The 26,164-nt window shown below is 40.1% G+C and overlaps 1 protein-coding gene across 16 annotated transcripts in view; it reads left to right on the top strand.

The window, feature by feature from the left end:
* ankhd1 (ankyrin repeat and KH domain containing 1) overlaps positions 1 to 26,164 on the top strand; it is a 112,740-nt gene that overhangs the window by 34,037 nt on the left and 52,539 nt on the right. For 11 of the 16 annotated variants that reach the window (XM_062977876.1, XM_062977869.1, XM_062977873.1 and 8 more), the window contains exons 6-15: positions 723 to 956; positions 6,296 to 6,541; positions 15,069 to 15,163; positions 17,441 to 17,678; positions 20,453 to 20,644; positions 22,119 to 22,228; positions 23,776 to 23,863; positions 24,685 to 24,812; positions 24,974 to 25,117; positions 25,949 to 26,051. In XM_062977876.1, coding sequence (XP_062833946.1) covers positions 723 to 956; positions 6,296 to 6,541; positions 15,069 to 15,163; positions 17,441 to 17,678; positions 20,453 to 20,644; positions 22,119 to 22,228; positions 23,776 to 23,863; positions 24,685 to 24,812; positions 24,974 to 25,117; positions 25,949 to 26,051 — 1,578 coding nt within the window. The remainder of the gene's footprint in view (positions 1 to 722; positions 957 to 6,295; positions 6,542 to 15,068; positions 15,164 to 17,440; positions 17,679 to 20,452; positions 20,645 to 22,118; positions 22,229 to 23,775; positions 23,864 to 24,684; positions 24,813 to 24,973; positions 25,118 to 25,948; positions 26,052 to 26,164) is intronic. The other 5 variants (XM_062977875.1, XM_062977877.1, XM_062977880.1 and 2 more) reach the window with 1 other exon arrangement.

Raw genomic sequence — 26,164 nt, 5'->3', positions numbered from 1 at the left:
GGGTTCAGGATGTAGTTTGATGTAGGTTGTTTTATTCTATGTTCTGAGCTGCCTTGCGTGTCATACTAGAATAAAAGTGGCATAGAAATTAAATAAACTTTGTTTTGCTTTTCCCCAAATGAACAGTTAGAAGGATAAAGTAGAATTGCAAGTAGAAGGCAACAAATTTCTTTGTTTGAGCTCTCTCTAGACCAAAAGCCAACTCTGAGCTGTTTTTCAAAGTTGAACAGTACTTAAGCTATAAGCTTTACAGAATCTTAGTCATTCATGTGGCTCATTTTTTTTTGCTTATGCCTTTTTTCTGACAAAATCCTTGTTCAGATTTTCACCTCTGGAGTTTGGGCCTATTCAGGCTCACCCATGGTAGTTTTATACTGAAGAAACTTGATGCTGTTGTGTATATTAAGTATGCAGGGTAGTTACCCCAGAGGAAGATGGTGCAGTATTAAATCTCACCATATTATTGCTGGTGAATAGAGAAAAATGATTTAGAATTAATATGTTTACAAAACAGGGCTATATATGTCTATTTAGAAGAAAGTTCTGTCTATTTTACCTTTGAGGTAAATGTATGTAGGGTGAATAGAAAAAATATAAAGGTTGAATGACAATGCAGAAAATGGATGAATTATAATTATTCAGTTTAAAAACATTTATGTATATAATGAAAAGGACAGGGATAGAAGTGACCATGATATATTTGATTTGTCTTCTCCTTTTAGGAAACACAGCACTTACTTATGCCTGTGCTGGAGGATTTGTTGACATTGTCAAGGTTTTGTTGAAAGCAGGTGGAAATATTGAAGATCATAATGAAAATGGACATACCCCCTTAATGGAAGCAGCTAGTGCAGGTCATGTTGAGGTTGCAAGAGTGCTTCTGGAATACGGTGCTGGAATCAACACTCACTCCAACGAATTCAAAGAAAGTGCCCTTACACTGGCTTGTTATAAAGGTATGGCATTTTGAAGACAATATGAAAAACTAGAATATCCTTTGGATAAAAGCGCTGTATCACCTGTTGTAGTCTATTGAAAATATATTAAAGGTTAAGGTTTGAACCTGAAAATTAGGAAATATATTGGTTCCAAAACTGGTATTCCTATACTCGGACTCAAAGAACATGAATGATGGAACAACTTCAATTAAAAAACTAGACTAAATTGTGCAGATGTGTAAAACAGCTCTATTCATCGAATATGTTCAGGTTATACAATTCAGCTTGCTCTGTCATAGAATTTGCATTTAAATACCAAGTAGGTATAGCCCTGAACACATTCTGTAGAACATGGTTATCAGAACATTGTTTGGGAATAAGAAGTGGAAGTTATCAAAAGACTGTGAACTATAATTCTGAAGTATAATCTTCCCTATCTTTGAATATATCTAGTATTAATAGTTACTGTAAGTAAAGTTGTAAGTCATGGAATTGGGGAGCAACAATTGTAACTTCCCCATCCCAAATAAGGTCCTCTTCATCCCAACTAATTTTTTTTCACTGTGGCAAAATTGAAAAGTAGAGAAAACCCTTTGGAAAGCAGTGTAAAACAACCTCTCAAGCAAGTGTGTTCCTATAGTGTTCCCCACAGACAAAATAAAAATGTGAGAGTATTAATACTGGGAGATCTGCCACTATGTCTCTGGTTTGCTAAAGAAGAAAGATTCTGCACTTGAAACAACACATTCAAAAATGTTAGAATATTGGAATATGAAATTAATGAAATCTGTACTTCAAAACTATTGATTTTCATAAAGCAGAGAAATGAATAGCCTATTAGCTTGTGGAATCAGCAATTCTATCAAATGTCAGTACCAGTGTTGGTGGGTAGTTATGAAGTTATTGAAACCAAATTACATTTTCTTGGTAGAAGGTTAAAACCCAGGCCCCATCAACCTCATAGTCAGCATTGAAAAGTAGACAGGACACCATTTAAACTTAAAATTGGGTGAAATGTGTCAGAAATTGATGGATATCTGGGTTGGGTTAAACACAACCGGTTTTGAATGTCTAAATGTGAATAGGTTGAAATAGATTGTGAGCATGCAGTAAAATGTGATAACCAGTCTGAAACAAAAGTTCTATGAGGATGTATACTAGTCAGAAGAGAAAATGTGTGCATTGATTATTATGTTAATGTTGGAAGTCTTCAAGCCAAGATGAATGGGCCATAGTGCTTGATGTAAAACATGAATATAAGTACATTAAGTGTAATGGAACCTTGTGGAATTTTGATAACCAATCAGATACAACAACAACACTTTATTACAGTCCAAACACCCAATTTGCGCAGCAATAAAAGGTGCACCACTGCATGCAGATTAATAAACCGATAAGACGTTTATGGATGTTGTTGCAGGTGGTGTTGCTCTCTTTGTCAAAAGAAATATAATAGTAGAGACAGTAAAAAGTATCAGTTTGATAAAATCAGTGTAGATAACCTTACAGGCCCAAAAAGTTAATAGCAATGACATACTATCATCCCATGAGCACAGCTGTCAGGTTTATTTTAAAATGAAAAAATCTTATAGCGGTAGATGGTTATTGTTACTGTCACATAAACTGTATGTTCTAGAAATAGTGAAGCAATAACAAAAAATTGTCATATTTAAACTTCAAATTGTAAGTTGCAAAGGAAGGTCAGAGACACCAAAACTCTCCAGAACATTATTGAAAATCAAAATAGAAACTCAGCTGGAATATAACACGAAAGCCAATCAGTCTTCAGCATGGTTAACAAGCAATGGCAGAGAGTCTCTTAGAGAAGAGAATGTTTCTTTCCAAAAATGCAAGTCTTACCCAAATGAAGAGAAAAAAAAATAGAACACAAATTTGCAGAAAAGAAGTGAAAACAGTTGATAAGGGATGCAATAAAGGAGTTTGCTGCATGTATCGTTAAGAGTGTCAGGGCCAGCAGTAAAAAGTTGTTCAAACACATTTATCTTTCTCTTTATTTAATATTTATATTTCTATCTTGCCTTATCCCCAAGGATCACAGGGTATAAAATCAGTTTGATCAAGAAACAACAATACTAGTAATTTTAAAATACTAAAAATTCGTTTCAAACAATTTATTGTTTAAAACCAGACAATTAGAAACCAATTACATCAATCTAAAATTATGCTTATCATAGTATGTGTGCAATTTGGGTACAATGAATTAAGACACGATGTTTTTAATAAAAAACAATCATTTGCCTTGGTGCCAAATAGGTCTTCCAGGTAAGGGTATTTTGGGCTAAGAGTGGGCGGAGTGGGTGAAAGTGGTGGTTAATGCCTCCTTATAGGAAGGCAACATTCCAGCCAGCTTAAAACAAATTGTTATAAAAGCACTGTTGAAGAAACCATCACTGGACTCCACTCAGTTTGTCTGCCTACCCTTTTTTGGGCAAAGTCCTGGAATGTGTGGTGGCCTCGCAACTGCAGGCATTCTTGGCAGACACTAATTATTTAGGCTTTAGGCCAGGACATGGAACTGAAACAGCCATGGTTGCCTTAGTGGATGATCTACACCAGGAACTGGACTGGGGGAGTGTGTCCCTGTTGGTTCTTCTGGACCTCTCAGCGGCCTTCGATACCGTAGACCATGGTATCTTTCTGGGACACCTCGTGGGAATGGGTCTTGGAGGTACTGTTCTGCAGTGGCTCTGGTCCTTCCTGGAGGGTTGCTCCCAGAAGGTATTGTTGGAGGACACCTGCTCGGCCCCACAGTCCTGTAGGGCTCAATACTGTCTCCCATGCTGTTTAACATCTACATGAAGCTGTTGGGAGAGATCATCTCAAGTGTTGAGGTTCAATGTCATCTGTACGCAGATGACGTTCAACTCTATCACTCCTTCCCACTTGCTACTAAGAAGGCTGTTGGCAGCTGTGACGGTCTGGATGAGAGCAAACAAATTGAAATTGAATCCAGACAAGACAGAGGTACTCCTGGTCAGTCGCAAGGCCGAACAGGATATAGGGTTACAGCCTGTGCTGGATGGGGTTGCGCTCCCCCTGAAGACGCAGGTTCGCAGCTTGGGAGTTCTCCTGAACTCATCACTGAGTTGGAAACCCCAGATTTCGGCGGTGGCCAGGGGAGCATTTACACAATTAACACTTGTGCGCCAGTTGCGCCCGTATCTTGAGAAGTCAGACTTAGTCACGGTAGTCCACACTCTGGTTACATCCTGAATAGATGACTGCAACACGCTCTGTGTGGGGTTGCCTTTGAAGATTGTTCAGAACCTCCAAATGGGCCAATGGCTGGCAGCCAGTTTGCTCACCAGAGCGGCGTACCAGGAGCATACAACCCCCCTGTTACATCAGCTCCAGTGGCTGCCAATCTGCTACCGAGCACAATTCAAAGTGCTGACTTTAGCCTATAAAGCCCTAAACAGTTCTGGCCCAGCTTACCTGTCCGAACATATCTCCCTCAATGAACCATCTCGGAGTTTAAGATCATCTAGGGAGGCCTTGCTCTCGGTCCCCAAGGATCACAGGGCCTCCTTTGCAGGTGCGATTGGTGAGGATGAGAGACAGGGCCTTCTCAATGGTGGCCCCTCGGCTATGGAGCCCAGGGATATTTGATCAGCTTCCTCCCTCCTGATCTTCCGTAAGAGAGTAAAAACTTGGCTTTGTGACCAATCCTTTGGAGAACCTGTGCAATAACCTGTGTAATGACTAAAGGAACAGCCCGGATTATGCTTGTGGATTATGTGATTAACTGCGATTCTATGGTTTTTAAATGTTTCTAATTGTTTTAATTGTATTTTATTATTCTATTTAAAATGTTCATTTTAATTTTATATTGTTTTAAAGTCATCAGATAGTTGCCTATATGTAAAGCCACCTTGAGTTCTCCAGGGTAGAAAAAGGCGGGATAGAAATGTTCTAAATAAATAAATAAACAAATAACTATGGAGAAATGTATCAGGTAAATGGGCTGTTGAGGCAATTGTTGAAGTTCTAAAAGAGCACAGGGAGATTGAAGAGAAGCTTCATTAAGATTCTTTTTGGGAGTTGCTTTGGGTCTCTGGGAGAAAGGCGTACAAAACAAATAAATCTGTGAAGCACAGATGACAAGGGAGGCATGCTGTGAACAGAAATAGTACTGATGATAGAGATGGTGTCTACTTTTCCAAGGCATATGACATAACCATAAGTGAAGTCCGATTAAGCCTCCTTTGTTGAAATGAAGACCTTTATGAAGGCCGCCTACACATTATTCAAAATGTACATTGTGGATAAGTGCCAAGAAGAAAAAAAGTATAGGAGATTTTATCACAATGGTGAAGTTCTTAATACAAGTCCTTTATAGATGCTAACCATTAGAAACCTGATATTGAGTGGTTGGTTTCTTATACCTTGACAGGGAAAGTGGTAAACTTCCATTAGATTATAGGGTCTCCTTGGCCAGTGATGTACACCTTTCATCATCCAAAATACCTTAGATGTAAACGCCATTGATTCAAGCTCATAAGACCCTTGGGCTAAGGAATTACTAAGAAAAATGACAGTCTCATTTCCACTCCATAGAATCTGTTCTGTTGTCCATGACAGTCAATATGCCATGAATGTTTTGAGCCAAAAAAGACTGAAAATGTTTCTTCTTGGGGTCTCGGTGACTCAAACAAGTGGTTTATCTGAGCCTGTGCAGAACCTTCTAGAACTGTTATCGCAGTGTTTTGTCAGTAACTTCTCCTGTGTTTGTACATGGGGCCAGTGCCCTTCCCGTTCAATCCCTAAATCCTTCTTGTTTGCCACAGTAGCAGCATTGAAGGAACAGTTGGTGAGCTTGTTGATTTGTACTTTGGATATTTTGGCTTCATTTGTCTGATTTCTTTTTGAACTATGATTTTGGCTTGATTTTGGCCTCTGATTTTTGACTTGACAATGGTCTTCTTGATTTTGTTAATGGACCTTGGCAGTTCCGTTAGCTGTGTAGCCTCTTTTTAAAATTGTACATGTTGTGGGGCCAAGATCCCCAAGAAAGCGTGTTACTTGTGCTATCTTCTTTGCCTGGGTGAAGTTCATAATGTTGGGCTTTGTTGTTTTTGTCAGGCTTTCAGCCAACGGGCACTCAGGAACTGCTGTTCCAATGCTCAAAGCTCTCCTGTGGGAGGAAGCATTGGGAGTCTCCAGTGCAGCATACATACGACTTTTGCTGGATACATTAAGCAGTTTGTTAATGTTGTCTTGCCCTCCTCGACTTTAGCTGCTTCCAGTTTATCGGTCCAGGTAGCAGTGGAAAGGTCTCCAAGAGTCTACCAGCCATTCTGAGAAGGCTAAGGATATTTCTGGTCATCCCATTTTAGAATCCACCTCTCAATCCAGGGCGTCTTTGACATCCAGTCCATCTCAAAATCTGGAGGCGCAACCTCAAGTTCCTTCTACACTGGAGAGATCCATCTATAGGGAGGCTTCCACATCAGTACTGGAGCACCAGTTGGGAAAGAGGTACCATAATAATAAGAAGAGGCTGAAGGATGCCATTGTTGAGCGACCTCAGACCTCACCTTCATCATCTCACGCTTCAGAGCTATCAATCGACCCTCTTCTTGGTGAGTCAGTGCAACTCATTGGGATTGCCCCAATGTCGTTGATACAATAATGCAATTGTTATCACTATGGGTGTGATTTTAGGCACTATGGCCCTTGGGATTGAGCGGTACAGAGATTATTGAAGACATTCTCCCTGTTGTGGCTACCAATGCTCCCCATCTGCAGAGCTTGGTTTTGAGGATACTGCTCAGAAAATCATATCTCCCCTACCTCCACCACAGTTGGTGTTGTAGGTTGGAACCTTCCTTGGTATTGTCCATCTTGGTAATGAGCAGGCCAAAGTCTTCAGTTGAGAATAGTGGTGATACAGATTGATCCTCCTGCTTAACACTTTTGAAACTTTTGTTGGCCGTTCACCTCTCCTGGTGCCTCTTCAGGTTTAACTATCAGATCTGTTGTTTGGTGCCAGGATTTCATGTGGGTGAGTGGTTTCTGGAGGAGTCTGATACTGATTTTGAATCAGACTCCTTTCTCCTTCATCAGGCCTACTACCATTGCATTCCTCTCTCCTCCAACAGCTTTGGGAAACATGAGTCTACCTCACCAGTGATGATTTAAGACTTGGAAGGCAAACAACCAGATACTCAACTGTCAGTTTACAGATGAATTCAAGCAAAAGTACTAATGCCAATGTTGTTTCCTCAACTTCCTTCCCTTTCGAAAGTGGTATGCAAGTCCTGGGCCTTACCTTCCTTGATGCAATCCATCTTTGAGAAAAAAGATGTACTGTATCATGCTTTGGTGACAGGATCTGATTGGCTTTTGTGCCACTCTAAGCCCAGTGTGATCCTTGTGGAGGCAGCCCAGTCCGAATTCTCGCAGAAGAGACATACAGCTTTATCGGAAAGGGAAGGCAAAATGTTAGATGTGACAACAAGAACAACTGCCACCCTCTACTTTAGAAATGCTAACTACAAGGCCTGTAAGGAGGCATATCTGCAATTTCTGTCAGAAAAAATGACATTTTTTTCGCTAAATTCTTGGAAGATGACAGATGGTTGGCTGAGGAACTGCAGGCTGAGGCACACATCTTAACAGAAGGCAGTTTGCAAAGGGAAAAATGTTGATGGGAGCCATTGCATTACGTAGGCATGCATACTTGCATTTTCTGGGTTGTCCCACCAAACAAGAATGATGGTAGAGAAACTTTCAACATAGAGGTGGATGACAAACACAAGATGCGTGCTGCAGTTGGCAAGTTGGACTTCAGCTATACTCAGGTGTTGTGATCTTGTTATGGTTGGGCAATTAAAACCTTCGGTTAAAAAAAGAACTTAATGGAAGAGGGCCTTGTTTGTCAAATACTTGCTGTAATCCTATAGGAAAAGGCCTCAGGAACAGGGCAGGAGCCCTCTTTGATTTTCCTGTCAGCTCTCTTCTCACACTCAGTCCGGTCTTCAGTGGAAGACTTCAGAGTTACTGCTATGAGCTGCTATAACACCAAAGTCTTCAGTTCTCAACATCATCCAGAAGAGATATGCAAGTTAATTTTGGAAGTGCCATCCCATGTGGTTATCCACATCATTGCTTCTTCCCAAATACTCATTGAGGAGGCCAACAATCTCCCTCTCAACCTGTCCCCATAGGTCTCATCCCTATATAATTAACCTTGTGGAGGCTTTTCTCCCATTACTTCATTGTGTCCAAGAAAGACTGAGACCATTACCTGATTTTGGACTTTCAGGATGTCAGCTTTTACATACAGCCCAGACATTTAAGATCCAGTCTATCCCCAGGAGTTAGATTGGTTTGTGTCGCTGCTTTGAAGAATCTGTACTTTTATATCACGATATTAACATTGCACAGGTGTTTCCTTTGCTGTGAGAAAATGGTCCTATCACTTTCACGTCCTTCCATTCAGACTTTGCATTGCTCCTCAAGTCAGTGGTGTCGGCATGGCTCAGGCAGCAAGAGATCATTATGTTCCCTATGCATCAAGAACTACTTTTTTATCACTATTGGACCTGCCTTCTCAACAACATCTGGAATTATTGGTATTCATTTTCAGTCTCAAGAAGTGTAATTTGGAACATTTCTGCAAGTGGGTTTATTAGGGCCCTGGACTCTTACTTTCTTGCAGTCTTCCTGTCCATTAGCAGCTACCATGTCCTTCTAAGAGCCAATCTGAGATGTGGATGCAAAGGGGTATGTGCAAAGGCTATTCAAGTGCTCCTCAGATTCCTGGCTTTAGTGACATCAGTGAAATAGTATGTAAGGCTCAGGGTGTCACCTTGGCAGGCTTGGTTCCTGTCTTGCTTCACCCTCTCATTGACCTCTTGTCAATGTGTTACTATCCCGATATGTGTCCATCAACCATTGGCATAGTGGATCAAACTCAGGAATGTGTAGGCCGGTATGCTGTTTCTTCCTCTGCATCTCATAACAGCAGTCACCACTGACTCTTCTATAGAAGGATTCTATAGAAGGATGGGAAGCCCATCTAGAAGACTTCTCTATGAGGAAGTGTCAGATGCCCAAAAAGAGTGCTCCCCACATCAATGCTCTTGAGTTGCTGGCTATGGGAAAAACCTTTTCAGGCCTTCAAACTTATTCTGTGTGGCAAGGTTGTTCAAACAGGGCAGAACAAACCTGAACATACTTCTTCATCTCAATCTCCATCTATGGGACTGGTAAATCTTCTGGAGAAAGAGATTGTCTTTGCAGATGCTCTCAGCCAGATAACAATCTCTTGTCACAAGTGGAAGTTGCATCCAGGCATGTTTCGGAAGCTCTTTGAAAGATGGAGTGCTCCAAAAGTGGATCTCTTCTTCTCAGCCCAAAACATACATACTGCTCCAGAGCGTACCAAGGGAAGGGCTTCTGTGGCAGTGTTTCCTGTTTCATTTGTGTGAGTTCACCAATGACTACTCGAAGAACTGTGGTTATAGGTAAGCAAACCATCCTTCTTTGACTAGAGAAGGGAGAAAATTGGTTCTTGATGTTGAGATTGGTGATGTATTTTGCTCGGTTTGTTTTTATGAGCTGTTGGTACCATGCACTGTCTTGAATGATGTTGGCTTTATAGAGTTGATTGGATGTAAGTGCATGCAAATCCTTTTAATTTATGTTATGACTGAAATTCTGTAGACAGAATTCATCAAAGTACTACCTTCCATTGTTCACACTTAGTCTCTTTTCCTTGTGGAAGGACATTTGGATATCTTGTTCCAGTTTTCGCAAGACATATAAAGCAGGCTAGAAGAAATCACTCTTTCATGATTGAAGCCCCCATTCTAGAAACATGCCATTCAACTGTTGCACAACCACTGTTAATATTCAGAAGTCCTCTATGTTTGGTATTTGCTTTTAACTAGATCTGACTTTAACATTAGTTGTGACCTCAGCCTTGTTTTTAGAACCAAAACCAGTGGAGATAGCCACAATTCCGGGCCTTTAGTACTGACCCTGATGATTAAAGGCCATACAACTTAGGAACACAAAGGTTGCAATTCTGGCTATTCCTCATGAATCTAGTGTTGTTGAATCAAAAGCAGGTTCAAGGAAAGTGGCAATTATTTCAGATTCAGGTAAAATAATATTTTAAAAACTTTAAAAATCCAAGAACTTGATAAAGCATGAAACTGTATTGTATAGGCTCGAGTATAAGCCGACCCGAGGCACCTAATATTACCACAAAAAACTGGGGAAACTAATTGATTTGAGTATAAGAAGAGGTGGGAAATGCAGCAGCTACTGGTAAATTTCAAAAATAAAAATAGATACAGTAGAGTTCCGGTTATCCGACTTCCGTTTATCCGACACACCGTATTATCCGACGCACTCCGGAGGGGGCGTGGCAAGGAGGGAAGGGACTTTTGCACCCCATGCATGGAGGAAGGTGGAGAGGGGAAGGCCAAACTTGAGAGGCGCCATTTGAGAAACTTTGAAACTGAGGCCGCAGGAAGGTGCCTGGAGGGAGGCAGGTTCAGAAGGAAGCTTTAATGGAAAATTTCTCTCTCCCCCCCCCCCCCCCCAACGCCTTCCTTGTTTACCTTTGAGGAGCTCGAAGGCTCCCACCAGCTGTTCCTGGGCGGTGGGCGGCAAGGCGGGCTCCATGTGGAAAAGGGCTCGGAGCTGCCATGCGCATGGCTGCCTCTGATGTGGTATCTGTCTCCCCCTCCACCGCCTCCTCCTCCTCCTTCGCATCTTCCTGGGGCAGCCGGAGGAAGAGGGAAATAAAAGCTCTCCTCCCTCGCCCTCTTCTCTCAAACTCCCTGCCGAGGGAGAGAAAAGCTCTTCTCTTGAGCTCCCTTCCTGCCATGGGAGATAAAAGCTCCCCCCCTCTTCTCTTGAGCTCTCTCGAGCAGCCGAAGCATTTGCCCAAATTTTGGCAAATGGTGGATTTGTGTGAAGCCCAAAGGAGTGGATCAATGAAAAATCAGATAGGATAGGATCTAATAACTGTCAGTCACAACATTGCTTCATGGTTTGGTTTTCAGTTGTTACTCTAAAGGCCTTGTATTTTAATGTGTATAACTACTACTTAGAGTTTTATCACACTAGGCTCTACTCCCACTTTAAAAAGCATTGTTTCTAAAAATGCACATAATTGGGAGTCCTCTTTCTTTTTTCTTTTTCTTTCTTTCTTTTTTTTGCATCTTGGGATAAATTCTAGGATTTGTGCTAAAACCTTATCACACAAAGTACTTGGGAGTTACCCACACAGTAGCTAATCCAAAACATTAGGCCTACCTCTCTTCCTGGTTTGACCTTATATGGCCATTTCTCTGAAGGTTACTCTCACTTAATCATAGTGGGACCAATTATTGAGAATGACCATCAGTTTTCTGTGTTGTCTTCATATGAAAGTGTTTGCAATGATCTTTTTGGAAGGGGTGGTATTGGAATTTTGGCCACACTGACGGCATTTTCAGGACTCCTTAGTTTCACTACAGTTAATCTATTCACTCTAAGAAACTTCCCAAATTCGATATTAGTCTGTTGAAAGCAGATAGTCTCACTATATATATTCCCACTCAAGATGTAGATCATGAAGATGCCAGTCACATTCTTTATTACAAATGTTCACTGAGATTGCGTATTTCTCCAGGTTCACCAGTCTATGATGATACGGGCAACGGCAAACACAGTTTTTTCTTCTTGCAGTAAGCAGGACTTTGCAGCACATTTCATTATGCCTGAAGTTATGTGATGTGATGTCACCATTTCGGCCAAATTGTTATGCCTCTTTTGAAGAATGGAAGAGTGGCTTATTTCACCAACATGTTATCCTTAATGTTGTGAACAGTGAAGCCTATATGATGGCATACCAACATATAATATGGGGAAATCAGATCTTTCAGGAGGATGCTCACAGATTAGTTGCCTAATAAATAGCTGTAGAGAGACAGCATGCAGATTGTGAACTTCAGGCTATAGTGGACCTAATGCCCTGTGAAAGCACGTGTAGTGCCAATTTTGGGACTGATCAGAGACCACAGTGGCAGTGAAAAGCCTGTCATTTGATGATAGAGGATTATTTTGGATGAGCACTTATATTTTCACAAGATGAAAACAGTGGTTGAGATTATTTACATAGTTTCCCTTCTTCCAACAGCTTCAGAAAGCCGATAGGAAGCCTAATTGTCATCATCTCAAAATAGCCTTTACAATAGAGCAGTGGTTCTCGAAGTGTGCTCTGGGGAGCCCTTGGTGCTCTGTGGAGTATACTGAGGGGCTCTGTGATTTCCTCCCCCTCCTTCCTTCCAAGCTTTTCCTCCCCCTTCCTGCTTCGCCCCCCCCCCCCCGCTTCCCTCAACACCAAAAATCTTTTCACCCCTCCTTTGCCATCAAAAGCCCCTTTTCCTCGCTTCCCTCACCCCAAAGCCTTTTTTCTCGGCTCCCTCACTCCAAAAGCCTTTTTTCCTCACCTTCCTTGCCACCCAGATTATTTCCCCTTCACCTACCTTGCTTCCAATACCCTGTTTCTCTCCCACTGCTCAGAGCATGCTTTGATTGTGCTATTCCGGCATGGCAGAAGGGAGTTGAACTGGATGGCCCCTGGGGTTTCTGCTATTGTTATTACAAAGGCTAGGTGCCATCTGTTGGGGGTGCTTTGATTGTGTTTTTCTTGCATGACAGAAGAGGGTTGGACTGCATGGTCCCTGGGGTACTTCACAGAAATACTGTTAAGTTTATGTTGGTCTAAACGTTATATTATATGCATATAGTATAGCATAATATAGAAACATTTCTTGGGTCTCCACAATAAACTTTGGCTTCAAAAAGGACTCCACAGCTGAAAAAGTTTGAGAACCAATGCAATAGAGGATGCTCAAGTTTCTTTCAGAAAAAACAATCAGTCTTTTAAATGACACCCTTGACTATGCCAGCCAGCTACATTAGTTGGGAGAAAGGCAAGATATATATAACAAATAAACAATATATTTCACCCCTATCTTTAGAGACAAACACTATTCCCTTTTTCTAGATATGAACTCCCATAACTACATATTTCTCGATCCTTGTAACATTCCCAAAATGATATACAGTAGAATTTGTCAGGTCAACCACCAAAAGGTGGAATCTGTTTGATCCTATCATTCATGTTGCTGTTAGAAGAGATCCATGTCATTCTGGAAGAAGGAGCAATTTAGGTTGTCCCAAAATATGACCTAAAGGGTGACTGTGATATTTCCAGTATTTCTTCATGTCAGTACAGCATTGTGTCCCATTCTGGATTTGAAGACAGCAAACAAATTAATTACTTTAAAAAGGTTCAGAATGATGACCATAAATACAGTTCTTTCTGTGCTAAATCATAGTGGTAAATTTACTACAACAGATGTGTTGAGTTTGTATTTCCATATTATCATCAGACTAATATAGTAAAGGTTCAGCTATTTTGCAGTAGAACAGCTCCTATTAGCAGTCCTTTTGGCTTGTCTACTGTCCAAAGTACATATATTTTCAAAATGTATAGCATAGAAATCTATCCTTGTCTAGACAACAAGCTTTATACCGATCTTCATTGCACTCTCACATGATCTCAGGTGTAATCCTCAAAGTAACAGCAAAGAAATCAAACCTTTAATGAATGTGAATACCACAGTAATTTCATAGGAACCTACTTGAATCAATCAAGAAAAGGCCATTCCTGTCATTGGAAAGGGCACTCAGACTATATTTGTGCTGAGTCGGAGCTTGCAGCATACAAAATCTTCATGAATCCTGTGGTCTCAGAGAAGATAATTACAGTCAGTCACCAAGTTACAAACATCCAATGTACAAATGACTCATAGTTAAGAAGGGTGCAAATAGATATATCGTTCCTCCTACAGGATGTTGCGTATTTCCATCTCCCCCGGGACAGTTTTTGGGATTTTGTTGTTTTGTAAACCCCCATTACATCAGAAAATACAACATTCTACTCACTGTATGTTTATTAGGCACCAGTGTTTTATATTTAGATGTACTTCTCATTTGTTTGACTGTTACAAGGTTTTTTAAAGGAAAATTTCATCTCAAAGGCTGTTCCATCTTCATATGTCTTTTTATGGAAGGGATGAAACTCCATTATTTGACTTACAGAAAAACACACAGATTAGTTGTAGCAGTTTCTGATAGGCTTTCTACAAGTACAAAGCAACATATATATTTGAGTCACATATAATTGTTCAGAGAACTATAGTTGCAAGTGAGCAATCTATCCTTTGAGGAACTTCCAAAATATAAAACACACCAGTACATTGATCAATTGTGGTAAAATTAACCAGTTATTAAATTAAATGTACAACAGTGTCAAAGTAGTCATCAGAATAAAAATGGAAGAATACATTGGCAACAGATCAAAAAAACATATTAAAAAGAAATGTTTTCACTTGTTGCTGTTTGTCAGAAATACATAAGCTTTTGGGGCAGGGACTATTACAAAGAGTTCATTTTTTGTCAAAAGTTGACCTTTTTTCTTGGGAAAGGCTTCAAACGTGTTGGGAATTTTATATCTTCCCTTATACTAGTTAAGTGAAAGTAATCTTTGAATCCCATGATAGAAACAGTTTGAATGGCATTCACTAACAATGATTCTAACGTCTATAAACAGAGCAGTGCTTTCCTGCCTCTTATTTCTCCCAGTTGATCCTGCACCCTTTCCAGCATTTGCTTTAATAGGTTTGGACTTGCTCTGGAAATATTGTATGGGTAATAAAAGACACTTAAGGAGTAGGAGGGATCAAAAATGCGGATCCCAGCTTTGTATCAAGCAGAAACATTTTTCCATTCATGAAATACCACTTTTTGGGGGATAAAGCTTTTCAGCTGTATATTTCAAATCATTAGGCAGCTGTAACTGTTAGAATAAAAGATAACATTATATGAAGCAGATATCTTAACTAGCTGAAGTTCAAGTGAAATTGCTTAGAAACTGATTTTTAATACTTTGCTAATGTATTTTATGATGTGAAAATTGTATAGATGTTTTGTTTTTTCAGGTGTTTTAAACCCAGACCCATAATTGTAGAAAAATTATTCAGCTGTTTTGATGTTGTATCATTATTAGAACTTGAAATATTTTTGTGTGTTTTTTAGGTCACTTAGATATGGTTCGTTTCCTGCTTGAAGCTGGAGCTGATCAAGAGCACAAAACAGATGAGATGCACACAGCGTTAATGGAAGCTTGCATGGTAAATGGCCATTGAAATAAATTGTGTTCTGGTTGAAGAAAACGAAAGCATTTAAATATATTTGATCTTTTCCTTTGTTGTCTTTGTTTAAAGAAAATAATGAGAAAAATTCAAATTCGTGATCATAGTCTTTTACTGCTCCGTGGTGTACTTTGGCAAGCATGTCTTGTAGTATTGCTGAGGAAACAAAATGTAGTTAAATGTTGAAAACACTTCCCCACCACCAGCCTCTATTGAAATCCACATCAATAGAGCTCCTCCTCCCTCTTAGGGAAGAATTTTTAAAACTAGGTTTTGACTTTTAAAAACAAATACTAATCAATAGCAGAAGGGGAAAAATACACAACAGGTTCAGGATGTGGAGGTAGCATAAGTCTTAAGGATGGATTCTGAATGTCCCAAATGAAGGAGAGCAGGGGAAATGTGTTTTTACAGTGCATCTTTCCTTTAAATTCTTGAACCTTTCCTGTGTGAGCTGCATTAATCTTAAACAGACGTGAAAGACCTTAAGAGTGTGAAGTTTGTAACTGCTGAAATGTGGGAGATATAACTCAGATGTGACTTAAATCTGAAGGCTGCCCATAGGTTTATGTTACTACTCCAGTGATTTGAAATAGTTTCTTTCTGCCATATCCTTTAATACAGGGGTCCCCAAACTAAGGCCCGCGGGCCACATGCGGCCCATCGGAGCCATTTATCCGGCCCCCGGGGTGGTGGCTCCCTCCTCTGCCAAGAAAGTGTGGTGTGGAGAAGGAGGAGAAGTTTCTTGTCAACCTCTCCTCATGGGCACTTTTCCGGCCGCTGCCGCTGAGGAAGGGCCTCATGAGGCGAGGAAAAGGTGTGCGGCTTTCCTCCCTCACACCATGGGCAGCTTTCCTGCTGCCACCACTAAGGAAGGGCCGCACGGGGCGAGGAAAAAGCATGCACCTTTCAGCCCTCGCCCCGCGGGCAGCTTTCCTGCTGCTGCCGCCGAGGGAGGCAACGGGAAAGGTGCGCGCGGGGTGAGGGAGGAAAGAAAGGTGCACGCCTTTTCTTCGCCCTGCATGCACCTTTCCCGCTGCCTCCACTGAGAAAGAGCCGCACTGGGCGAGGGAAAGGCATGTGCCTTTCCTCTCTCACCTCGCGGGCAGCTTTCCCGCTGCCGCCGCCGAGGAAAGCAGCGTGAAAGGTGCGCGTGGGGTGAGAGAAGAGAGAAAGGCTCATGCCTTTTCCTCGTCCCACACACACCTTTCCCGCTGCCGCCGAGGAAGGGATGCACGGGGCGAGAAAAAGGCATGCGCCTTTCCTCCCTCGCCCTGCAGGCATCTTTCCCGCCGCCGCCTCTGACGAAGGCCTGCACGGGGCGAGGGAGGAGGGAAAGGTGCACGCTTTTCCTGCCTCCTTGCTCGCCTTGCATGCTCCTTTTCCGCCTCCTCCCCCACCTGGGATGGAGGAGTCAAAACAACAATGGAGGCATGCCTGTGGCAAAAGGTAGAGACCTCCCGTTTTATCTTGCCACGTAGACTCCCTCCTTTGCAACCCTGTCATGGATTCATTTTTCTTGAAGGCTAGCACTCTTCCAACCCCGAACATTACAGTATTATTATTATTATTATTATTATTATTATTATTATTATTATTATTATTGCCATTGTTGGTCAGGGGTGCTTTATGTTTTGGTTCACAAAGGGAGAAAGGGGTTGGACTATATGGCCCAAGGGGTCTCTTCCAACCATGTTTATTATGGTGGTGGTGTTGTTGTTGTTGTTGTTGTTGTCATTGGGTGGCTATCTGTCAGCGGTGCTTTGATTATGGTGTGGTGCACAAAAGCAGAAGGGGGTTGGAGTAGATATCCCAAGGGGTCTCTTCCAACCCTCTATTATTTTTATGATGATGATGATGATTAACATTGAGGCTGTATTTGTTCCCTTTTTGTTTTGTTTTTTACTTCAAAATAAGATATGTGCAGTGTGCATAGGAATTTGTTCATAGTTTTTAAAAAAACTATAATTTGGCCCTCCAATGGTCTGAGGGACCGTGAACTGGCCCCCTGTTAAAAAAGTTTGGGGACCCCTGCTTTAATGCAATGCTTATGGTGGATAAACTGAGAGGTAGATTCTCCAGTGTGTCAAGGACACTTTGTGTCCACTGAGTGAAGCTGTTTCTCCTATTCCTGGAAACGTTTTTGTGAATTGGCAACCAGTAGCTGGGAACCACCAGTTTAGAAGCCACTACTTTGAATTGCATTGCTTTAATAATTTTTCTTCCTTTGTTTTGTTTTTGCTTTTGTTTTAATAGGATGGCCATGTGGAAGTAGCTCGTCTGTTGCTGGACAGCGGTGCTCAAGTGAACATGCCTGCTGATTCGTTTGAATCTCCACTGACACTTGCTGCATGTGGCGGGCATGTGGAACTAGCAGCTTTGTTGATTGAAAGGGGAGCAAATCTTGAGGAAGTTAATGATGAAGGTTATACACCATTGATGGAAGCTGCTCGGGAAGGCCATGAGGAGATGGTTGCTTTATTACTAGCGCAAGGTTAAAAAAGTTTCCTTTAACAACCTGCCGTTTTAATATTCTTGTTCATTTCTTTATTATTAATATTACAGGCAAAATAGATGTGCTGCTAGTTCTAGTATATCCTGAAGATATTTTCTGTGTCCAGAAAGAACAGTGGCATAGTATTACAAGAATGAGCCTATCTATATATATAAAAGAGTGATGGCATCACGGCGACCCACAAAACAACAAAAGTACAGGCCCCCCAACCTCAAAATTTGACAACACAACCCATCACCCACGCCTCAGGGTTGATACAACAAAAAGAAAAGAAAAATAAAGTCCTAATTAGAGGGAGAGCAATAATTGTTTTTATCCAATTGCTGCCAGTTTAGAGGGCTAATCTCTGCCCACTTGGTCGCCTAGCAACCAATTCAGCCAAAGGACAGCCAGGATTCAGTTAGGGGACAGGCAGATTTAGGCCTCACTTAGGCTTCTTCCACAGATTATTTAATTTGCACTGGATTATATGGCAGTGTAGACTCAAGGCCCTTCCACACAGCTATATAACCCATTTATAATCTTATATTATCTGCTTTGCACTGGATTATCTTGACTCCACACTGCCATATAATCCACTTCAGTGTGCATTTTATACAGCTGTGAAGAAGGGGCCTCATATAATCCAGTTCTAATCAGATAATATAAGATTATCAATATACAGTAGAGTCTCACTTATCCAACATAAACAGGCCGGCAGGATAAGTGAATATGTTGGATAATAAGAAGGGATTCAGGAAAAGCCGATTAAACATCAAATTAGGTAATCGTTATACAAATTAAGCACCAAAACATCATATTATACAACAAATTTGACAGAAAAGGTAATTCCACGCGCAGTAATGTTATGTAGTAATTACAGTAGAGTCTCACTTATCCAACACTCGCTTATCCAATGTTCTGGATTATCCAGCGCATTTTTGTAGTCAATGTTTTCAATATATCGTGATATTTTGGTGTTAAATTCATAAATACAGTAATTACTACATAGCATTACTGCGTATTGAACTACTTTTTCTGTCAAATTTGTTGTATAACATGATGTTTTGGTGTTTCATTTGTAAAATCATAACCTAATTTGATATTTAATAGGCTTTTCCTCAATACCTCCTTATTATCCAACATATTCGCTTATCCAACATTCTGCCAGCCCGTTTATGTTGGATAAGTGAGACTCTACTGTACTGTATTTACAAATTTACCACTAAAATATCACAATGAATTTAAAACACCGACTACAAAAACATTGATTATGAAAAGGCAGACTGCGTTGGATAATCCAGAACATTGTATAAGCAAATGTTGCATAAGTGAGATTCTACTTTGATATGAAATAATTTCTGGGATAGATTAATGCAGAACAATATAATCTCTAAAACCAGGACAGTAAATAAAGAAATAAAGAAAGTAAATAAAGCAGTGAAATTGGAAATTCCACAAAGGAAACAATCAGGGCCAGCTAACACCTCCCAAGAAAGGATTCTTCCAGAAAGGAAGCTGAGAAGACAGTGAAGCACTGTGTATTACCAAAGTCATTATTATTACTATCATTATTATTATTATTGTGTTGCGGTCAACCGTGAAAATGAATACAATCTGGCTCCAAGTATTCAAAAACACTAAAATCAGAATATATAAAAATTAATGTGGTATAATAAAACAGAACAATACAATCTCTAAAATCAGAACACTAAATAAAGAACAACACTCTGAAAACGGGAATTCCACACAGGAAACAATCAGGGCCAGCTAACACCTCCCAACAAAGTATTCCCATCATCAAAGACTGGCAAATCCTCTGTTTTCTTAGGGCCACAGACATTAGAAGCACATAAAATATCGCAAACAACACCACTCTGAAAACAAGGGAATTCCAGACAGGAAACAATCAGGGCCAGCTAACACCTCCCAACAAAAAAAATCACTCAGAGGAAACAGCCAGGCTTTAAAGCTGCAAGGCCATTACATCCTAATCATTTTTCCTAATTGCAGCATTCATACATGCCTCCAAGAGACAAAAAAACAATCAGAAATATTGTATATTCACAACTTTTAGGAAATAATATCCCCTGATGGCGCAGCGTGTTAAAGCGCTGAGCTGCTGAACTTCTGGACCGAAAGGCTGTAGGTTTGAATTGGGGGAGCGGAGAGAGCCCCCATTGTTAGCCCCAGCTTCTGCCAACCCAGAAGTTCAAAAACATGCAAATGTGAGTGCATCAATAGGCACTGCTCAGGTGGGAAGGTAACGCCGCTCCATGCAGTCATCCCACATGACCTTGGAGGAGTCTACGGACAACACCGGCTCTTCGGCTTAGAAATGGAGATGAGCACCAACCCCCAGAACCAGACATGACTGGACTTAACGTCAGGGGAAAATGTTTACCCTTTACCTTAACTACCACCAATTCCTCAATACTTTATTTCCCATACCACCATACTTTGCCACAGCAACGCGTGGCCGGGCACAGCTAGTCTTCTATATTTGCTGCTTTTTTTTTCTTTTCACAGTTGTGAGGAGATCAACAAATTCTATTTTGGAGTAACTGCAGTTGAGTTACTTCTTCAATCATGGGGTTACTGAAAACAAATGTTTGCCATACTCTCTTGTTTGAAGTTTGTTTGTTTCTGTTTTCTATAATTTACCAGTTTGTCTGGATTCATACATTGTAGCTATAGCTGTTGCTAATGTTTTTGAAGACAAAACCTCAATAAAGATGCTAAAATTTAATTTCCTAATAATATTTTATTAACAGGTGCTAATATCAATGCACAGACAGAAGAGACACAAGAGACAGCACTAACTCTAGCATGCTGTGGAGGGTTTTCGGAAGTAGCTGACTTCCTCATTAAGGCAGGAGCTGACATAGAACTAGGATGTTCTACCCCTTTGATGGAAGCAGCACAGGAAGGCCATTTAGAATTGGTGAAATACTTATTAGCAGCAGGTATGTATGTTTGTAGGTACTATTGAAAATATTATAGAAGGTTTATAACTTGTGCCCCTGAGTGATTTGTAAGGGAAGATATTACTGTTTGGTTGGTTGGTAACTTCGTCATTCTTCTACTATTAGAAAGTAAATCACTACAATCTAAACGTAAATCACTCTAATCAGCAGTATTTAAGTTGATGACAACTGAAGTCTCACTTACTTAAGTGAGTGTCCTTTAAATATTGGTAATTCTGAATTCAGCTCAGAATTTTTCCTAGTCTTAAGATTAGAAACATAACACCACTTTGCAAGCAAATAACATAGCTGCTATATGTGTTAAATCTTTTCCAATTAATGTATTGAAGTAGTTATTTATATAGAAGTGATGAATTGATAGTTTGTCTTCCTGCTCTAGTTCATCAATTATTGTTGAGAAAGATCATCTGAGGTCTATGTTTTATGAAAATATTTAGGGACATGCCAGATATTACAAAACAATATGCAAAAATGCAAGCAAGAGGATAAAACTGCTTAAAATACATTTTTCCTCTTCAACTGAGAAGAAAATTGAAATTCAAGAAAAATATTTGAATTTTAGTTAATTTGAAGGGAATGAGAATTTGTAGGCCTGCTTGATGTCAATACTGTATTAGAGTAAGCTGTGGCATTTTAAATATATAAAAATACTGGCTTAAACATAATAAGATTTCTTTGACTGTGTATCTGAATGCCGCAGAAATACAGGATGGGAACTGGGTTTATAACCCACACTATATACTGTCAAGAATCCAAAGATCTTTCCTCTCATTCTGACCAGCAACTTGTAAGCAGTTTGCATGTACACAAGTCTCATTTTGGATGGGTCACGTAGGAACATTTACTTGCTCTTGCAATCTAGTTAAGACCAGACAATTTCTGGCCCATTTCAAGCCTCAAGGGGGGGACCTCTGTTGCTGTCTTTTACTAGTGGAGAAATGAAAGGGGGCATTTCAGATCATGAAGATATGGGTGCTATGAGGTTTCATGGGGCAAAAGGAAGAGAGCATACCCCAATTTCTTCTCTCCATGAGAAAATTCAGACCAATCTCCTCCATCTCCTTTGTTTCCCAGATGGTGGGAAGATGTGAAACTATGCAAGTGGATCTACATACCAGTGTCGGATCTTGGCTTCTGTTCCCTGAGGCCTGTTTTGGATCTGCCCTTTTAGAACAGTGCTAAACTGAGGAAGCTTGTATTTATTTGATAGGCAGTGAAATGATTTGTCCATAGAGATCACTAAGCTAAAATAAATGCTTGTCATTTGACATACATACGTATTAATTAAAATATTTAATGTGCCTTCCAATTTAATTTGTCCTGCTTAATTTGTATTTGTATCATACTGACACTTGAAAAATCAAAAGTAATGCAAACAGTACTAAATCAGTTGTTAATTGGAAACAATGCTGAATATATTATGCAAATAATCCAATTTAACACTCCTCAATAGGGGCTAATGTCCATGCTACAACTGCAACAGGAGACACTGCCTTGACCTATGCCTGTGAAAATGGACACACCGATGTCGCAGATGTACTGCTTCAAGCTGGCGCAGATTTAGTAAGTTTTCGATATATCTTTGAAGTATTTTAATTTATTTGAAGATATTAAGTGAGAGTATTGACTGATTGTAACACTTAATAGAGCTGAAGACCATAGAAAAAGAGATATGATTGAATCATCAAGGCACCGATCTTCGGTTTGCAAAATTTGAGCAGAATTGTTAGTAACTGGATCTTTTGGAAGTCTATCACTCATAGGATCAATGTATGTTGAATTTGACTTGACAGAACACAACAATTCTATTTGCTCTGAGATATAGTTAAAAATGTGTTGGGCAATGTATTCAGAGTAAATGGAGAGTGAATTTATGAAAGGCTATAAATATCTCAGTTGTGGACATACAGCTTAGCAATTTAGATCCTGCTCTAGATTGTTTTACTTATACAAGAGCGAAAGCATTACAGCATTTTTTAAACTTGGATTTCATTCTTCAGTGTGTGGTGTTTGTGCACCTCTGTAGTTTTGTCATAATCTGTGGTTCATAATCATATACATTACAATATTTTGCTCCTAGATTTGGGAGGAAGTAGCCATAAACAAAGGTTTTTTTTATTGTAACATAGTATTTATTCTTAATTGGGGAGAGAGTATTCTGTTTGAGCTCTAGTCCATTTTCCAGAAAAAGCACCTCCCCTTTCTTTCTTGAGACTACTAGAGTGGTATTCAGCCTCCTTTGGATTTGTGGAGCTCTGCACAGCTCTCTTCTCTGCAATGACTGCATTGATTACATACATCCTAGACTTTGTTTTAGAACATTGGTTCTTAACCTGTGGGTCCCCAGATGTTTTGGCCTTAAACTCCCAGAAATCCTAACAGTTGATTAACTGGTTGAGATTTCCGGGAGTTGTAGGCCAAAACACCAGGGGACTCACGGGTTGGGAACCACTGGTTTAGAACAGACATCGGCAACCCTTTTTGCTTTGGGGCCACATTGAGGGCCTGGCCAGAAAGGCCGGGCTGGAAGAGAGGACAACTGGGCACACGCTGCTCACCCCCACCCTTATCCCGGGATGAAGGTGAGACTCGGCGACTGCTCTGATCTTCCTCCCGATCCTTGGGCTGTTCACTTGCCATTATGCTGGGAGGAGGGTGAGACAAGCAGCAGTTGAGATTGCTCTGGAGGACTCTCAGCCGCAGTGCGCCTTCCTCGAACTGTCCTCCCATTATAAGGACAGGGCCACTCGCACTGTCCTTATGCCTGTAGGAGACACGCAGTGGCTGAGAGTGCTCCAGAAGGCTCTCAACTCCTGCGTGCATTCCTCCCCCATCTTTTTGGCATAAGGACGTGATGGGTCAAGAGGACAGGAAAAATGAGGAGGGCCCGAGTTAAGCGCCCGGGGGGCGCATCCGGCTCCCAGGCCTATGCCTGATTTAGAAGAAGGCTTGTTCAGAATGAGCAGTAGCAACTGCTGCTATGTTTGAGTTGGTGTTGCAGAAGGTCCCCTTTCTTGGTTTAATAGTAGAGCATCAGATAATCTTTCATTCTGTTTACTAATTTCCAAGTATGCATTAATCACAAAGTTTTCATAATGTTCTTAAAACAGGAACATGAATCCGAAGGTGGAAGGACACCATTAATGAAGGCTGCAAGAGCGGGTCATCTATGCACTGTACAATTTCTTATTAGCAAAGGTTAGTAATAATAACATCAGATGAAGGACTAACATGTTCATATCATGGATATTTTGTATAAATCACAGATTGCTTTAAAGCAAACATTATATATTGACTCTGTGTTAACCAGCATGCATAAGGATTGATAGGTGCCGAATAAATGTAGTTTTATTTCCTTGAGAGTTACCATTAAGACTAAGCCTGATACTATAACAGAACATAAACTGTATTGACTTGATATTAATATTTAATTGCAGTAATTAAAAGCAAGTAAAGACAACTCTAATGTAATGCAAGGCAGTTTTACTGTATTATAAAGACAGCTTTGTGAATGCAGTATTATTTGCTGCTTGAGACTTTTGGTGGCTTGAGTTCCAGTTTACTGAGAGTCTACTGCCTTTGGCCAGATCAACAAAGTTCTGTATTGGGTGTATTTCTGATACGAGTTTATTTTCCTGTTTTAAATAGCTATCTATAGTAATTTTCTGATGGGTGAGGAGCTTTGTGTTTTCTCAAAGCAGTTCTCCACATTAGCCAAGAAGGACATGTGAATCAGACAAATGCTCTTTCTGAGAGCTTATGTCTGATCAATTTCAAGTACAATTAGTGGATTGGAATTTATTCCACCTGACTAATTGTAAAACTAATGAAAATAAACTTACTTTCCCTGCATTCTTTAAAAACTTTGATATAAGCAGTTTTCTTTCTGACTGCTTACATCTCAGGCTTAATGTTCTTCTTTAAAAGACAACCTTTTAAAATCTGTATTCTAAGTAAAGATTTTTCTGCATAAAGTTTGCTCTTTGAAAAGTCTTCCCAATTATATCTTTTGCTGATAGGTGCCAATGTTAACCGGGCGACAGCTAATAATGACCACACAGTGGTGTCTCTAGCATGCGCTGGGGGCCATCTTGCTGTTGTTGAGCTGCTGCTAGCTCACGGTGCAGATCCCACTCATCGTCTTAAGGTACTGCAAGTAACTTAGATTATTCCACATATTTTTATTAATTCTTGTGACTAGTAGTCCCCAAATCTCTTAATTATATTGATCTTGTAATATAATAATAAGGATATGATTTGTATGTTATACACATGATTTTTGATATCATAATCTGATGTGTATTTTAGGATGGGTCGACTATGCTAATTGAAGCTGCAAAGGGAGGTCACACAAACGTTGTTTCCTATTTATTGGATTACCCCAACAATGTTCTGTCAGTTCCAACTACAGACATGTCTCAGCTCACACCACCATCTCAGGATCAGTCTCAGGTAAGTTATAAAGATTTTAATAATGAAATTGAAAAACAAATTCATTTTTGTGAAGTTTATAATTAAATATAAAAAGCATGATTTCATGTAAGTGAATTCAGATAACCAGTGACTGCATCAAAATACATGTGCAGCTCCTTCTGCTGCCTCGTTCTGGATGGAACAGTGAGGAACCTGGACTATTTCTACCAGTCAGGATAGTAAATTATTTGAGATTAATTGATAATTTTGATACTATAACTTGTTTATTGAAAGCATGAACAGTGTATTGGTATGTCTGAAACAGTGGTCAATGTAAACATATTTATAATTAAGCACGTTAGAAGCAATAGATGGTAACTAAACTAAAGTGATCAAAACACATAGATCTGTGTGAAAGATAAAAAAATGTATAATCTTTAAATCAAGATCTTAAAATGTCCTGAGTTTATCTTGCCCCATGCAGTTTGGACTATGGTAACCTTTTTGCATGAAATACTATTTTGCTCAAAAATAGTTTGCATTCAAAGAAATGGTTAGCAGAAGGAGAAAATTTGTTAGTGTTGCACAAGAGCTAGTTAAAGATTTTTCACTGCAGTTTACAGTGTATTAGCTTTCCATGGACAGGATAAGAAATAGGGAATACAGAAAACATACACTGGAAATTTCACTATTCTCATAAAGCAGCCTTCAGGTAATTGGAAGATGTCCCAGTGGATAGGCACCTTTGGGTCCAGCCATTGTAAAGTACATTTGTGCAGACGATGAGTGCCCTAAACATTTTGGATTAATTTGTAAATTACCCTTTAAAGTTGCTAATCTTTGTTTCTCTTCTCTGAGTTGATTTTGCAGGTTCCACGTGTACCGATGCATGCACTTGCCATGGTTGTACCTCCCCAGGAACCCGACAGAGCTCCTCAAGAGAACCCCCCTGCGCTTTTAAGTCTCCCCAAAGGTTCGTGTATAATTATTTTTACATTATGTGGCACATTAGTATTTTGAATTCACTGTGTACTTCAGGCATGGGGAAGTGTTGGGAAGTCATTTTTCATGGTGGAGGTCTTCTAT

The sequence above is a fragment of the Anolis carolinensis genome, chromosome 4, assembly GCF_035594765.1.
Source record: "Anolis carolinensis isolate JA03-04 chromosome 4, rAnoCar3.1.pri, whole genome shotgun sequence".
NCBI lineage: Eukaryota > Metazoa > Chordata > Lepidosauria > Squamata > Dactyloidae > Anolis > Anolis carolinensis.
This window is presented reverse-complemented; position numbering and strand designations above follow the sequence as displayed.